General features: G+C 36.6%; 1 protein-coding gene across 1 annotated transcript; it reads left to right on the top strand.

Moving 5' to 3' along the window:
- Window positions 1–596: 596 nt before the first annotated feature.
- LOC113324289 (pheromone-processing carboxypeptidase KEX1-like) lies at window positions 597–2,570 on the top strand. Its single transcript, XM_026572609.1, has 5 exons — window positions 597–1,132; window positions 1,246–1,341; window positions 1,481–1,609; window positions 1,778–1,911; window positions 2,203–2,570. The coding sequence occupies exons 1-5, from the start codon at window positions 597–599 to the stop codon at window positions 2,568–2,570; spliced, it is 1,263 nt and encodes a 420-aa protein (XP_026428394.1).
- Window positions 2,571–17,244: the final 14,674 nt, after the last annotated feature.

Raw genomic sequence — 17,244 nt, 5'->3', positions numbered from 1 at the left:
CATCGGGATTCACCACTTAAAGTTAATGGTTGTGTGCTTTATCTGTTGGTGAGTTCACAGTTGTACACCTGATATATCCATTCACCATTTTAAATAACTCTGTTCATTGTGTTTGTTCATTTCTCTTACATTTCCAACTATTCACCTATTTATTAATGCATCATTGGTTTGCTGAACACAATAAAGTCATGAATCCAAGCAATGAGGAAGGTATGCCAAGGCTTCTTAGGTGGATCATCAGCGACGTCAGTAATACAATCGAGAAAGACCTGAATGATGCCATGAAAAAGGTATCTCAAAAAACTTTCTTAGAATAGTATATGTACATTGACATACACCTTTAATAAGGTGTACGAGATTGTACATTGTTGATAGATTTTAAGAAACTTGTCTTGTGTACAACAATGTACACTCTTAAAACATGTGTAAAAAATTGTACACCTGTGATCAATGTTGATACTTTGGCATGTTTTCAGATGCAACCGGGATGGGTGAAGGCTTATACTGATGAAGAGTGATTGCTTTTAGATGAGTACCGGAGGAAGAAACAAGAAAATAGCATAGATGATGTGAAGGAAAAGCTACGCATTTCAGATATGCGAAGAAAGGAGTTGGATGAGGAGCTTACTGAAGTTCTGGATAGTCAAGAAAGGCTTCTTAGTTTCATTGAAGATAAAAGACTAAAAGTTAATGAAGTTGGTCTAATGAGCTTGACAGAAAGAGAAGCTAATGATTTCCGTAATTACACTTTGCATGAAATCTTTAAATGTGGAAAGGAAATACGGCTTGAAACTGAGGAGGAGATTGAGGAGGAGGAGGAGGATGAGGATGATGGGGAGGAGCACAAGGAAGATGATGAGATTGAGAAGGAAGAGGATGACAAGGTTGAGGAGGAGCACAAGGAAGATGATGATGATGGTGATGACAATGACAAGGAGGAGCACAATGAAGATGGTAATATGCATGATCATAATGATGATGATGGTGGTGATGACAATGACAAGGAGGGTAGTAAGGGTGGTGATATGCATGATCATGACAATGACAAAGAGGGTAGCAAAGGTGGTGATGACGAGCATGGAACTGAATCTGAAAGGAATGAAGTTCCGTCTGAAACTCCTGAAAAGCAAAGGTACAACATCACTTTTTTTAAATTTGCAAGTCATTTCTTTTTTTATGTGTGTACATAGTCGTACACCAGTGTGCGAAAGCTAATACCTTGTCTCAAAACTTGAATCTTTTTAGTACTCCTTCACCAAAGACCAATGAGGCAAATGAAGAAGAGGATGGCAAGGATGGAACAAGCCAAGGAGTTGAGTCTGAAACTGGTAACAAGCCAAGGTATATGTGTAGCTCGCATTTCTTCTCATTTTCTATATATGTGTACCAATATGTACACCTTAGTGATTTCTTCTGTGTGTGTATCAAGATTTACACCTTAGTGATTTCTCATTTTCTAAAAAAATTGCATTTTTTTCAGCACTCTTCTGCCAAAGGAAGTTGAAATCCCTGAAGGTCAAGAAGAGCATATGAACCTTAATGACCAGGATACTTCTCAAACTGATGAAATTGACAAAGTAGCTGGGTGTGAAGCTGCTAACAAGCAAAGGTATAAAGAAAATGATCTCAGCTTATATATTTATTTATTTTTTGTTTTCAGTATGTGTGTACAAGGATGTACACCTTTATGACTTCTTCTGAATTTGTGTACATACCTGTACATTGGTGTAAAACTCTGTACACCATTGAAAATTCTCATAACAGTTTCATTTTTCAGTACTTCTATGCCAAAGACAAGTGTAATCAATGAAGATAAACAAGACCAAGTGAACCTTGATGACCAGAATGTGATGGATGGCACTCGAACAGCTGAAATTGATGAAGCTACTATAATTGCAGCTGAAGCCATATGTCAGTTGGATCCCAAATAAGTCCTTTTACTCACACAAGGAGAAGAATCACATAATGAGACTTATACATCAATTGAGGACCTTCTAGATAACTTGTCTGAAATTGTATTCGTAAAGCTTGAAAAAGGTTGTTACAGAATGGCACCATCTGAAGTGAAGGAAAAGATGGCAAACCTGATCCGCCACGATTGTCCAAGCTTTGCATTATTGAGCCAAGAAGATCCAAAAGAAGAGTCGTCGCAAAAATCATTATCCAATGAAGATGTATGAGAAAGGATCATTGAATAAGCAGTGCAGTTCATTAAACAAAATCCTAGTGAATTTTTTAGCAGCCAAGAGGTAGAAGAAGAGAAGACGACTCCAGTGAGGACAAGAGCAGGGAGGATGAAAGAAGCAGAGATGTTGAAGACACAAGCCGCTGGAAAGTTGTCCAAGACACAACAAAAGAGAAATGCAAAAAGAAAGCTAGATCCTGAATTCACTGCCGAGGATAAAACAAAACGAGTTGTGATAAAAGCAGATCCAAAAGGCAAGGGGATCAAAGAGGGACAAGAACCAGGCTATCCTTCCCCAATAAAGAGAAAGGGATATGTATATCGTCCTCACAATCCATTGCCAGATGTTCATCTATCACCACTATACCATGCTATACAACCATGACAGGACAAAAAAAGGGTACAAAAATTCTTCGACTATGCAAGTATGGAGTAAGTTCACAAAACACCATGATTGAATCTTATAAAAAAAATTATGTGCATAACTTTTTACACCATGTTAACATTTCCTTTATGTTTCCGCAGTTCTGTAGCTTGGCAACTAACAAGACTGGATGATCCAACAGTCAAGGAAGATATTTTGATTGTTGGAAGAGTACTTCGTGAACTGATGTTCAACAAATATCTGGACCAAGAGGTACTCCAGTTCTACATCCATCTACGTAGAAGAGCACTTTTCAGAGATAGCATTCGTCATCCAGATGATAAAAAGTACCTGAACTGTGAAATTATGAGTTCTACTGCATGTGTAAGTTTCTCAAAACAAATAAGAAATGTCATATATAATTACTTTAATATTGTGTACACAGTTGTACACCTAATTGACATGGCGTGTTCTATGTGTTTATAGATTTCTTTAGCTGTGTACATTGATATACACCAATATGCATATATGATTGACACATGGTCTGTTAAGTGTTGATTGTTAGATTTATTTAGCTATGTACATAGATGTACACCAATATGCATCTATGATTGACACATGGTCTGCTAATTCTTGATTTTTAGATTTATATAGGTGTGTACATAGGTGTACACCTGTATGTCATACATGGATATACGGTCTGTTTTCAGGCCTACAATGTTTGATTTGTTAGTTTTCTGTAGTAGTGTACATGCTTGTTAGTTTTCTGATTAAGGTGAGCCTAATTAATTTTTTTTTCTAACAAATTATTAATTGCAATACTATGTCAAGTATAATGTCACCAGCGAGGTGCAAAAGCTTGTGGTTGATTTCACACGGGACATGCCTGAGAATCTGGAAGTTCTTGTAATCCCTATCAATCACTCTACAGATCAAACGAGGATGGGATTGCATTGGTCGCTTTTGAATTTTGATTTCAAAGCTAAGGAATGGAAATGGTATAACTTGTTACACTCAGAAAATGAGCAGTCATATCAAGACGATGCAAAGAAACTAGCAGATGTGGTACAAGTGGAACTCAATAAGAAGAGAGCATTGAAGGGTCACCCACCTATAGAAGAACACGAATTAAACATCATGACATTCCCTTCACAAGGAATCAACCCGGACTGTCTAATATATACTTGTTACTTTATGAAACACAGTATGAAGACAACAAAAGGTATGGAAAAAGGTCAGCAGAGGGCCGGAGACATTTGTTAGCAAATGAGATCAAGATTGGTGGCCAAGATGTTGACAAAAGTTGGATGGTATGAAAACGTGTGGGATATAGCGAAGGACGAGGAGCATAATCAGTGGCGCAAGACTACAGGAAAGCAACCAATGAAGAGGACGAAGAGTTTTTAATCTTCATTCAAGATTACTTTCTGAATTTCTTCTAAACATTTTTAATCTTCAGACAAATTTAAGTTTTCAACTTTCTGTTTAAGACTTGTCACTATTATAAAGACCTTGAATTAATATTTTTTATTAGTTTCAATATTGATGTTCTGAAAATAGAATTGTGTCAGTACTAAAGTATGTATTACAGGTTAGGAAATATTAAGGTGTACATGATTGTGCACAGTTTCAGATAGAGTAGAAAATCTGACAGGCAATGGTACAGGAAGGTGTACATAATGGTAAACATGTACTAACAGAAACATAAAATAGAAAAAGTAATAACCTAGTATCAATCATTAAACAGCAAAAATAAAAACTAATTACTGGCATTAGAACTGAAAAGAAAGAATATTACTAAACAAAATAAACTAGTAGCATCCATTGTACAACAAGGTGTACATAATGTTACACATGTAAAAAGACAGGTAAGAAAAGTGAAGTGCACAGGAAGGTGTACATAATGGCACACAGATCCTGACACTAATTATCCATGAATAGAAAAATGAAAAGACATTACTAAAAGTAAAAACCAAAAAACATAGAATCTTTCAAACAAATCAAACATAATAAAAATCATCAAGGCATGGGGCGGGTAGCTCTGTTGTGGTGACCAAGAGTGAAGCACTTTGTGCACATCATAGGCCTCTTTTGCTTCTCCCAAGACTTCTTGAAACGTTGTTCTCTTCGTCTACCGGGTGGAGGCACAGGAATAGGAACAAGAATCCTATCACTAGGATCATAAGACTGCGGCTTGTCATAATTGGGGATTGGCAAGATGATCTCTTGGTATGTCCTGTTGTACCATTCAGTGGTGAAGTATGGCTCAACAAGCATGTGCGCAGGGAAAACCATTTACTTGCCACCTGTGACACGTACAAGTTCTCTCCAACAGATCTACAGAATGAGTGCGGGGAGACTTGACTTCATACAATCTTTCCATAGACTCAACAACATTCCAAGTACGACCAATATTGATGTTCTCGTTTTGTAAATCCTCGTATGCGGGAGTGAGCCTAGTGTTAAAATTTTCAAGACCTTCTACCCTTCTCTTAGAATTCATCTGCATAACCTTCAAACTAAGATAATATAAACACAAAACATAAAATCAAAACATGATATAGAATAAATACAGATAAAACATATGTACAACAATGTACACACAGTTGCAGAATCACAGATATAACATGTGTACAAGTATGTACACATCAAGCAAATCCATGTGTGGGATCACCCTGTATACTATCAGCGATCAAATGCTTAACTAACTTGGTTGTCACCACAGGACTCTTCAACCTCAAACCAACACCACAACTATAAAATCTCAAAAACAACCACACACATGCAAAAAGAAATCACAGACCAAGCAAAAATATGAAATTTACATCACAAGTGCCAACCAAAAAGCCTACAATAAGTAATGTGCACCACAATGTACACCTAAAACAAGTCTACATATTAAAATCTAAAAATCAATAACATGGATCAAAAAAACAAGTGAACACCACTAACCTGTGAATAACGTTAGAATCTTTCAGCACAAACCGAGAAATGTCAACATTCACAGGCCCAAAGTGAATCCTCCAACCACAACCATCTTCTTCGCACTTCGCAGTAAAACGAGTCTTGTCGTTTTTAAGAATAAGAATCTTGTAACCAGTACACATCTTGTATTGATCAACAGCAATCCTTACAGCTTTAACACCACCCACAAATTCTCTACCAATATTGTCAAAAACATAACGCCATTCATCGATAATGAGAGGCTTGGCCTTGTCCGCGTCATGATCGACCACCCTTACAAGCTTAGGACTTTCACTTACACAAGAGTTTGAAGTACTAGCACCAGAACTACTGCTACAACCAGAATTAGAACGAGACAAAGACCTTGAACTAGTGCTACAACCAGTATGCTTCAGAATCACATCAACATTCAAATAGAAATCTTCATTGTTCATCTGAATAACAAGAACAACTAAACCTTGAAGTTGTATATCACCTTGTATAAAAACCACTTGATTAGTATCCATATAGGAAAAACGTATACTCAAAGGGGACAAAGACCTCCACTTCTTACAGGCAAAATGCTTCAATTCATCAACGGTTATTAAAGTATTAACACGAAACGCAGAAGAATGTTCACCATGATTCAAAACAACATGAACAAACTTCTCAGACATATTTGATATACCTACATATAACAAAAGATATAATAATAGTTTCAGATTCGCATAACCTAAAACTTGAAGAGTGTACAGGAAAGTACACATTTGATCGAAGGCAAAAATCAAATGACAGTAAACTTCAAATCAAAACTACTTCATAGATTAATCGAAGATATAAGCTTCAGAATCTTACTAGAACACATAATTGAATAAACCAGAAGCATATGATATAATATCAGTTCGATTTCATATCATGCATCATAACATCAAACACCAAAAAACAGTAATCAAAATCATTTAACGAAAATCAAAAGCTAAAATACACCAAAAATCAAATCAATAACATACATACAATAAGATGTAACAGATTGAATTCATATCATCAACTGATAAAATCAAAAAAAAAAACTAAATATCAGAAAAGAGATTCAACGATGAAGCAAAAACAGAACTAACCTGAATTTGAATTCCGTTAAATATCATAAACGATGAAATCCAACCTAACCTCTATGAAACTATTAAATCGCTGAAACTGAAGTTGAATTCTGGATCGATCTATCTCTGAAATCTGACGTGAATTCAAATCTGAGATCAAAAATAATCCCGTAACTACACTTTACCAGTAACCTGAAGTTGAATCGCAACCAAATTTCTCTCTGAAATTGTTAAATCGCCTACGAATTTCTTCTCTGTCCGGCTCCCTGTTTGGAACTCATGTTTGAGATCTGAAATTTTCGATTTCAAATCCTCGTTTTATGTATAGAATCGTCTCAAGGGTAGTTACGGGATATTGGAAATACAGGAAAATCGAGATCGGTCCCAAATTTTGGACTAACTCGTCCATATTTGGATTAAATTGTTTGAGACGGGGCTTTTTTGGACTAGAGAGTACTAGGCCTGAGATGAGAGGACTAAAGCATCCCAAGCCCAGTAACTTTGGGACTAAACGTCAATTTCTATACTTTTTAGTCGTGAATGACAAGAACAAACGGTTCGTTTAGTGCGGAACCCTGAACTGTTCCATATAAAAGCATAGCTATTGCAAATTCACAAAGTTGATCAACTTTGTACCCCAAGGGTTGCGAACCTTTCTTAGTCAGTCCATCCCAAACTAATTCTTTTCATTCACAACTGTCCATGTAGAGTTGATGCCACTTCGCGATCAAAAGTCACCTACGAAGAGACATCTTTTAAAACATGAAAGTCAGGTTGTTGATTTTTGCCAACAAACCTTTTTACATCTTCAAAGCATTATTAGATTTCAACAATAATGGAACATATCAGGAATGAACTTCACCTGAAAGATGATGACAGAGCAATGATTCTAAAGTTTGGCCATGTAGATCGCTTCCTTACCCATCAGGACATCAAAGATTACTTTAGTTTGTACGTGTTTATTGCTAGATTACTACTGTCGGCGAATTAACATTTTTACGTTATCATGAGTTGTAAATTAGTTTATTACTAATCTTTCTGTTATTGAATGTGCAGGAACTTTGGCGCTAATTGTGTAAAATCGGTAAAACTACAGTGCCAAGCATCATATTATTATCAAGCTCTAGTGGTATTTGCTGAGGTGTTTCTCCATTCGATGTCGACCATCGAATCTGTCCTTCGTGGCCAAACCTGTGTTTCACTGGTTATTAATGTTGGAAATTTTGGGTTAAACAAGAGGATGAAAACAGAAACAGAAATTAGTGTACCCCTGACTTCAAGGCTCTTTCGATTCTTTTAGACAATAATTCGACCTTTCCCAATAAATTTGGCGAGTACAAACGGTCTCTCGAATTATGCCTTCAGGATTCAATGAAGCCCTAACACCGTAATCGAATTCAAGGATTTTACTTCCTTGACCCGACCAAGAATCACACTGTATAAGGTTCTGATGATGCTTTTTAGAGAAGAAGAAAACAGATTGTTTTTGATGATATTGGAATGGGAGAACATCTTCGCTACTTATAGTGATATTCATGTGTGTTGGTAGTGTCGTTTCATCACCAACAGACGCTTCCAAAAGCCATTAATGGTGGCTTATGGGAAGAGACGCGTCTGTTCAATTTTGAATGGAAACTTCTAGGTCGATCACTGTATAACTCTGCGTAGCGGCAAACCTTGAAAATATCCAACATTCTCCCCCTATTTTCAAAAATGAGAAAAACACAAAAACACAAAGTAAAAAAAAAAAAAAAAATTAAATCAGAGTGCTGCATCACTAAAGTGATTGCCTACGTACCCGAGTGGGATCAAGCCAACGTAGTTCACGCTTAGTTTGGGAAATAAGCATCATCGTTGAAACCAATACATAAATGATAGGTATCTTTTGGATTTGAACCTTCACTTAGTGTAAGAAATTCAAAGCCTTATCGAGGTTCAGTGGTGAAACTAGTCTTGAACCAAGTGCCCCTAATGATAAAACCGGAATTTCAACACATATTGATTTCTGAGAATAGTGTGTTCTGTAGCTCGCACATTAATGGCCATGTGCTTAAATCCTGGATTCATGAGTCTTCTTTAGAGAACGGTCTTCTTCTCTTAGGAGACGGCCTGATTTCCATACTCACATAGGTAAGTCTCGAAGGTATTTCTGCAAGACACCTTGTGATAAAAGTTAGACTTATTAAGGATTTTCATCCATCCTGTTTTCTTGCAGAAAACCAGCACTAATTAGAAATGGGAAGTTTTGTATTAGTGATCCATAATCACCTTCATAACTTGTTGGTACCACATTGAACCTTGTTTATCCTTTCTAAAACATAGGTTGGGTTTCTGCTATGGGCGATCAAACTTCATTCACAGACCTTAGTCCCATTTCATTAAACTTTATTGAAACCACTGCCTTTGTAGACTTTTTGTAAATGGGTCTGCCAAGTTCTTACTTGTTAAAGTAAATAATTGTTCATTAGCCTTTTATAGAATGTAAAACCAAGATAAAACCTTATCGATCATTATATTCCAATTTATGGTTAATACTATTGTTTCCTTATTACTTATCTCTTACCGTACTACTTCAGTTCGTTATCGCACACCTCTAATTTTATATTACTCTAGTTGGTAGACGACAGATACCAGTGATCTGAGTTCGAAACTCGCCAGCATCAAATTCTTTACCGATCAAAAAAAAGTTAGTAGACAACAGGCTTGTTGCTTCTCTGTGAACAACATTTGCCTCTGAATCTATGTAACTTGTTTTCTTTTTCTTCTTTTTGGTTTTTTCTTAATTAACTTCTTAGGGAAGTTTAGTGTCCTGATTTGGTTTTTTATACCCCACAATCTAATAACAAAAACATCGAATTAGACAATTTGATTATTCCTGAGGCTAAATTTGTTGAATTTTGAAATAGTTAGCTAGTAGCGTGGCCTTTAAAGAAAGTATTGTACATGTATTTTCTTTGACTTTCTACACCACCCCTTAACTTCATGTCTCTTCACCCACCACCTAATTACGGTTGTGGCTTTCATTTGTATTTACTTTACCTTTGTTCTTGTTGACTACAAATACCTCCTCTTGGAGATGAATAAACGATCCAACATATTGTTGATGAACCTTAAGCTTCTTGACATGGTATCAGAGCTCCATGGTGAGTTGAGTGTTTCTTAGTAATAGTGAGTGCTTCGTCACTTCGATTGATCCTTCTTCCGCTGGCTTAAGGTTCTTGCATTTCTTTATACACTTATTAAAACAAGTAGTACTACTGATTTTATGATAAACTTGTTATGTTGAGTTTATGTTATCCCTTTTAAATCCTATTTAATCTTGTTAATCCATTTATCTTGGACTGGTAAGTTGTACTACTGTTTTTTGTTTCTTACAAACAGTGTCATCTTTGATCAAGATCTTCTTAGCTAAATTAATTGATCTTGGCTATTAAATAAGCTTCCTTATCTTGTGTTTTTGCTCGTAGCTTATTGGAGTCCATAAGAAAACCCCTGTTAAGTTTGTTTTTGGTTGATTGTTCGAACTTAATTTCTCTGTGTAAGAGAGGAAACGTGATTTGAATTTGAACTATTAACGTTTTACCCTTATAGGACTCGTTACTATTCGATTACGCATATAATTTTTAGTCAAGAGTATCTAGCCGGTTTGATTTCCGCCAATTTGTACCGATAAACAGTTATGTACAAAATCTGTTTCATCTGTACCCTTTTTTTTCCTAGTTTGTGGAAGTTTTTTTTCTCCTTTGAAAAAAAAACCGCTTGCAAACTTCTCGCAAGCTGCTTGCGACCTACATACATACCTTATATTATTTCTTCTTTAAATCGTGGCAATGTCTTCCGATAGACGTTGTGTTTACTGTGGAAGCAATTCGCATTTCGTGGAGAAATGTTTCAAGAAAATTGGGTATCCCGATTGGTGGGACGCCTATAAAATACAAATAAAGATCAACCAAAGAGAGGAGGATACATGTACTTCAATGGTGACGGCCACAACCGATGTTCATTCTTCCGTTGTTGAATCACATTCTTTGGTTAATCCGAACATTTTTCAGCAATCGAGTGATATGGCTTTACTTACTATAAATTCTGAAAAGGATCATGGTTGGGTACTTGACTCCGGTGCCACTAATCACATGATATTTGAAGCATCTATTTTGAAATATGTATGTGCACCTGAATGATCAACGATTTATAATGCCAATGGCGTTCCATGTCCGGTTACTACAGCTGGAAGAGTGGATTTAAATTCTTCCTTGACTTTAGAACATACTCTGCTGATTCCTTCTCTTTATAATAACCTTTTATGGGTCTCACAAGTGACTGCACAATTAAATTGTGTAATATTGATATATTCGATCTTCTGCTTTTTCCAGCATCTCAGTGACGGGAAGATAATTGGGCGTGGTACTAAGAAAGGGGGGTTGTATTACGTAGATGATGTGTGTGAAGGACGGTCTTTGTTAGCCAAAGGATTCTCCCGTGCATATGAAGATCAAATATTATTATGGCATCACCGGTTGGGTCATGTTTCTTTTGGTTATCTACAACATTTATTTTCAACCTTTTTTTCAACTTGCAAACCCTATGATTTTAACTGCGAAACTTGCATCTTAGCGAAGAGTCACCGTACTACTTATCCTGATAGTTTTAACAGAAGATTAGTTCCATTTTCTTTGGTTTATTCCGATGTTTGGGGACCTTGTCGAATTGCTAGAACTTCAGGATTTCGTTGGTTTGTTCTATTTGTCGATGATTGCAATCGTATGACTTGGATTTACTTGATAAAAAATAAAAGTGATGTAGCTGATATTTTCAAGTCCTTTCATGTCATGATACAAACACAATTTTCCACCATTATAAAGGTCCTTTGTTCTGATATTGGTGGCGAATATGTTAATGAAGTTTTACAAGGTTATTTCCAGAAACATGGTTTAATTCATGAGACTACTTGTCCTTCTACTCCATAAAAAAATGGTGTTATAGAGAGGAAGAACAGACAATTACTTGAGATTACTAGAGCGTGTTTGATTGGAGCAAACATGAGGCCACATTTTTCGGAAGAAGCCATCACAAATGCAGTATATCTCCTTAATCGTGTAGCCACTAGTGTTTTGAAATTTCAAACACCTTTGGATAAATTGGCTTCATTTGTGGCAATTCTTTCCCAGCTTAAACTTCCTCCACGAGTGTTTGGATGTGTTGTGTATGTCCACATACAAAAACATTTGCGAAGCAAGTTGGACCCATGTTCTCTAAAGTGTGTGTTTGTTGGTTATCATCCATACCAGAAGGGTTACAGGTGTTATCTGAAAAAGCAGGGGTCTAACAACCACACCCAATATTTCGCTTAGCAATCTGTATGGACAAACTCCAATATACTTTCTAGAGAATCAGCTAGACAGTCAGACTCAATCTAGATAAAAAGTATAATAAATAGTTTATATCTCAATCTCTCGATTTGATATATGCTCAAGCAAATCGAAATCTGCGAGTCTTTATCGAATACTAGAGAGATAACTTGGATGGTACCAAAGACCAATATCCAAGTATCAATCAATTTAAATCAACAACCAAAAGGTCAGATTTTCTAATTGATTAAACAACGCACAACCTGTGATATTTCAATTATATAACAAAATATAATGCGGAAAAGAAATAACACAGACACCAGAATTTTGTAAACGAGGAAACCGCAAACAACTTGCGAGTTTATAGAAATAAAATCAGGAATGGGTTGTCTACTGCAGCTATTAAGGTGTTGTCCTCTGATGGGATTGCTCAAGATGAAGAAGCAACTCTGGAGGAATTGATAGCCAAGCACCCACAGCCCCACCCCACCCCCACCCCCACCTCATCCCACCCCCACCACCACATGCACCCCCACAACCAGTTCATGCGTCTTGTATCACTACCAACAATGAGATTATTATCAACATACTAAAGAGTTTTCCTAAGGGAACAACTTGTGATCGTGATGCTTTCGCGAGTCCAACATCTCTTGGACGCTATCAGTGGACCTGTAACCGCCGTTTCAAATGATCTTCTTTCTTTAATTACTGGAGTCATCAACCTCTGGTTCTCAGGCGAGCACCCTTCTCAACTTGGAGAATTCGTAGCCAGCTCACCACTTACTCCTCTCCTCAATCCAGATAAAGCATAAGGCCCATAGAAGTGGGTACAATTTGGCGATGGCTATTCTGAAAAGTGGTTGCACACACTGTGGACTGAGAGATGGGTATGTATTAAGGGGATTATCAATTTGGTGTGGGCACCCCGTGCGGTGGAGAAGCAATTTACAATGTAAGTTGTGATCGGTTATACCAAGTTTCCCAAACCAGTTTGTGACCGTTACACCTTTCTTCCCAGAGGTAGCTTTTGATCGGTTACACCTTACTTCTTGAGTTAGCTTGTGATTGGTTACACCTTGCTTCCAAAAGGTATTTTGTGATCGATTACAACTAACTTCCCAATTCATCTTGTGACCGGTTACAACTTGCATTCCAATATAGCTTGTGATCAGTTACACCTTGATTTCCAATGAAGCTCATGACCGATTACAACAAACTATATTATATAGGCTATGACCGGTTATACCATAAATCTTAACAAGTTAAGATAGGTTCTACCTTGTCATTTTATATTGATCAATCAAAATATATTCAATAAAGAATGTGACCAATTCCTTTCGATTATGAAACAAGTTTCCTTTATACAAATGTTATAAAAAGTAAAGCATTGTTTCCTAAGATGAAATCTTTCCTATATAATGCGAACACAATCAAATAACTATGTAGCAATAGATTATGCCGATGTCGTAGTTACGAAGTTCCAAAAGATAAGCGTTTATACTTCGTAATATATTTCCTTGACACTTTGATCATGCTATTATGAGCAAGTTACGTCACTGGAGTATTATATACAATATATACAGCTTCGCATGTTATGTTTTCAATATAGAACGACTTGAAAGATATGTTAGAAATGGAAACAAGATCAAGTCAATATTACTAACCTCAAGTGGAAAGATGATGTCGTCGTTGTAGTCGTTACTTCTTCTCATTCTTCAGATCTTCGAAGTAATACTTGTACGTCTCAATATTCCTATACTTTCTAGTATAACCTAAATAAAGTTGACTCTAGTATTTAATCGAGCGACTCTAAACGAGTTTTGATACTAAAATATGACAACCAAACTTGACATATCAATGCTTGGTGAGTTCAACCGAGCTATTCTCTAACACATTGTATATCCGAAATTATTATCGGAATGGAAATAATTTTTAAATATCCATGGGATATCCAATAATCCTTACCAGATATGAATACGGTAGAGGTCATATCTGTTCCGATGACATAACAAAAATGTCTGGTGTACCGTGGGATTCATCTCCGATGGCGTATCGTGTGAGAGAAAGTGTAGGACCGACTTATACACTAACACATCCCGATACTAGAATCTAGGAAAAATCACCATTGGATATTTTCGATACATTCCATGAGCCTGGTCAACCTAGCATCATTCAGAGGACATGTTTAGAGCTTCTCCAATGGTAATGTGGTCAGCTTCACCGTTGGCATTATGGGAAGGCATCATTTATCTTATTTGGCAATCAATTTTCCTAAATAGAAGGAGAAACAAGTCTTTTTTCCAACCCATCTATCTTTTAAATTCTTCGTTGCCTAGTTGCCTTCTGGTTAAAGATTTTGTTTGATTTGGTATTATCTGAAAATATAATAACATCTCAATTTTTATGCGGCTAGTTGATACATACCAAAGTCATAATTCTTTTCTGAACTCTAATTCTGTGACATTGATCACCAAAAACAATTTTATCCTATGGATGGATATTACATAGCCAAATGTGTATGAATATACAGTTCCATGAAAATCATATTGTTCTTTGATATTTGTGTTAATTGTTTCGTGGAAACATTCACAAACATACATGATAAAAGAACCAAAGATTAGTTTCATTCTTTCAAATTTTTAAGCCTCATGATTATTTTCCTGCTTGCAAACACTTGATTTCGTTACTGGCTAATATGTATATAGAAAAATTCTCCAATTTCTGATTAACAATCGTATCGCTTTTATTTTTTATTTTTTGGATTTGGTAATTAAAATATTTGCTATGAAAGTTACAAATTCCGCTGTCTCAATGGAGAGAAAAAAAGGGATCAAAAGATGAGAAGAAGAAAACATATCATGGAAACGGATATTAGATTTTGATATGAACTTAATTTTGATTTAACATGATAGAATGTTGATTATGATGGATAGATATCCTTTTACTAAGCCTCTGAACAAGAGGTTGAGCAAAAGGATATCTATACAAAAATATGCCATGTCAAAGAGGTTAGGGGAGTGGCGAAGCCAGCCCATCCTATTGGGCTGGTTCACAAGCCTAAAATTCTCTAAATTTTATGGAAAATGAATACCTATAGCCTATTTGTGCCTTCTTGCCTACTTTAAAAAAAATAGCCTGCCCATAGCAAAAATCCCGTCTCCGCCTCTGGGTTAGGGTTGGAGACATATTTTAGGGAAAATGAGAATTCATCCTACGTGGATGGGGATATTTTCCCTGTTATAATATGGGCATCCAACTCAAAACCAATTGGCAGTGGAGAAGCCCTAAGAGATTATAAACCGCAGGATCTTAGATAATCCAGACAATGTGGGACAATAATCTCAACACGCCCCCTCACGTGTAGTCTTGTTGGGTCTAACACGTGGATAATTAAATCGGGTGACGCGGAGTAAAGGCGCGGTCAAATCAAATGACTCGTCACAAATAACCTGCTCTCATACCATGTTATAATATGGGCATCCAACTCAAAATCAATTGACAATGAGTAGAGAAGCCTTAAGAGATTATAAACCGCAGGCTCTTAGATAACCCAGACAATGTGGCACTATAATCTCAACATTCCCTCACACACTTTTTTTCATTGGAGAAGCTCTAAACGGTGGAAGCTTGCCTCGGCAGCCTGCATTCGAACTTGGAACCCACAAGACGGTACGACGCAAAAGCCCATGACACAATCAGATGCAAATGCCAAATGCGGACTTGTTTAGCTGATTAAGCTCGAATGCAAACCCGTCACTGTCATTTATCAAACACGATAATTGATGAGTGCATCTCACGGTTTCGTACGTGCTACCGAAACACTTAATCATGGTTAGCATAACTTGTTTCTGTTTCGAATTATTCAGATTTTAAGTTATAAACCTTGATTCTGTGTTGTTGCACATCTCTACGAGAAAGACTGCTCAAAATCAATTTATTCTTTTTTAATATGAAATTTTGAAAATGACTTCACCACGAGTCCTGGTCCTCTATCTCGTTCAACCATGGTCATGTGTGTACTTGTCTAGCTATCTTAGTTAACTTTCTTCAAGAGTTCGATGATGTCCCATGGGTCCATAGTTATATGCCGGAAGCTTCCCTTGATCTGATTAATGCATGCCAACGAATGTGATTCTTTTTTTCTCGAGTGCATCTCCTGACTTCAACAAATTATATGTCATAATTGAATTTTACAGAGATTGTTACAGCCGTTCAAAACAAGGCGATAGAATTTACACACAAAAAGTCGAGGAGGACAGCAAAAATAGGGGATCACAAGAAGAAAAACATGCTCTGTCAAACAACGGACACATAACCCTCAGGAAATAGTAAAATACGAAGCCATCTTTACGGGCAGATTCCTACTCGCAATAACTGCCCGTAATTCCCTCTCCCATTCCCTTTTATAAAAGCCCTTCCAATTCTCATCATCTTCCTCCCAACATGTGCAACTTTCTCTCTTTGCAATACAAAACTTCCTTTGTATTCCAAAAGAGAAATTTGCAGAACTCCAAATAAATCCATATCCTTCCAAATGGCCTCAATGAAGATGAGAGTTTTGGTTGCAGTTTCTGCCTTGGTCATGGCTGCTTCGGCTGTCCAAAATGTTGTTGCTGCTGATGCACCAGCACCTAGCCCTACTTCTGATGCAACCTCATTCGCTCCTGCTGTCTTTGCTTCAATGGCCGCAGTTGTCATCGGATACCTTTTCTAAATTTGATTTATCGGAGGAGTATTAGGGATTTGATGATGGGTTTGTTTCGTTTTTATTTTACATTTTTATTTTGTGATCTAATTATTTGAAGGGCGAAGAAAATGCACTTCGACTTCAATCTCAGAAACGGTTGATGGGTATGGGATTCGCTCTGATAATATCAATTTGATGTAAATCCAAAACTTATTGGTTGTAGATCTCAAAAAAATTCAATAAATATATTTGTTTGGTTCCATTAACAGCTTTTAATTATCTTCAATTCATTTGATTGTTCTTCTTAGGATAGCAACTTCATTAGAGAATTTTTAAGCTCAACCATTAGCAGGAAAATGTTATCCTGGGAAACAGTTCGATCACTTCCAGGAAACAACTGAAAATATGAATCCTCTTGTTGTCCGCAATATATAGGACTGATTCTAAGATGTTCTGCGGTTCTAGTTGTTGGAGTCTTGCAACAATAGAAGAAACGTCAGATGTATCAAATAATAAATATAAAGAACCGTATCAAACAACTCTACCACGAACAAATTGATGAGGGCAGAATCACAGGTTCAACAAGCTGTCCTTAACACATTAGTTCGCGGGTATACTCT

The sequence above is a fragment of the Papaver somniferum genome, chromosome 11 (genome assembly GCF_003573695.1).
Source record: "Papaver somniferum cultivar HN1 chromosome 11, ASM357369v1, whole genome shotgun sequence".
Taxonomy (NCBI): Eukaryota; Viridiplantae; Streptophyta; class Magnoliopsida; order Ranunculales; family Papaveraceae; genus Papaver; species Papaver somniferum.
Note: the sequence above shows the minus strand (reverse complement) of the source record. Positions and strands in the feature narration are given on the sequence as shown.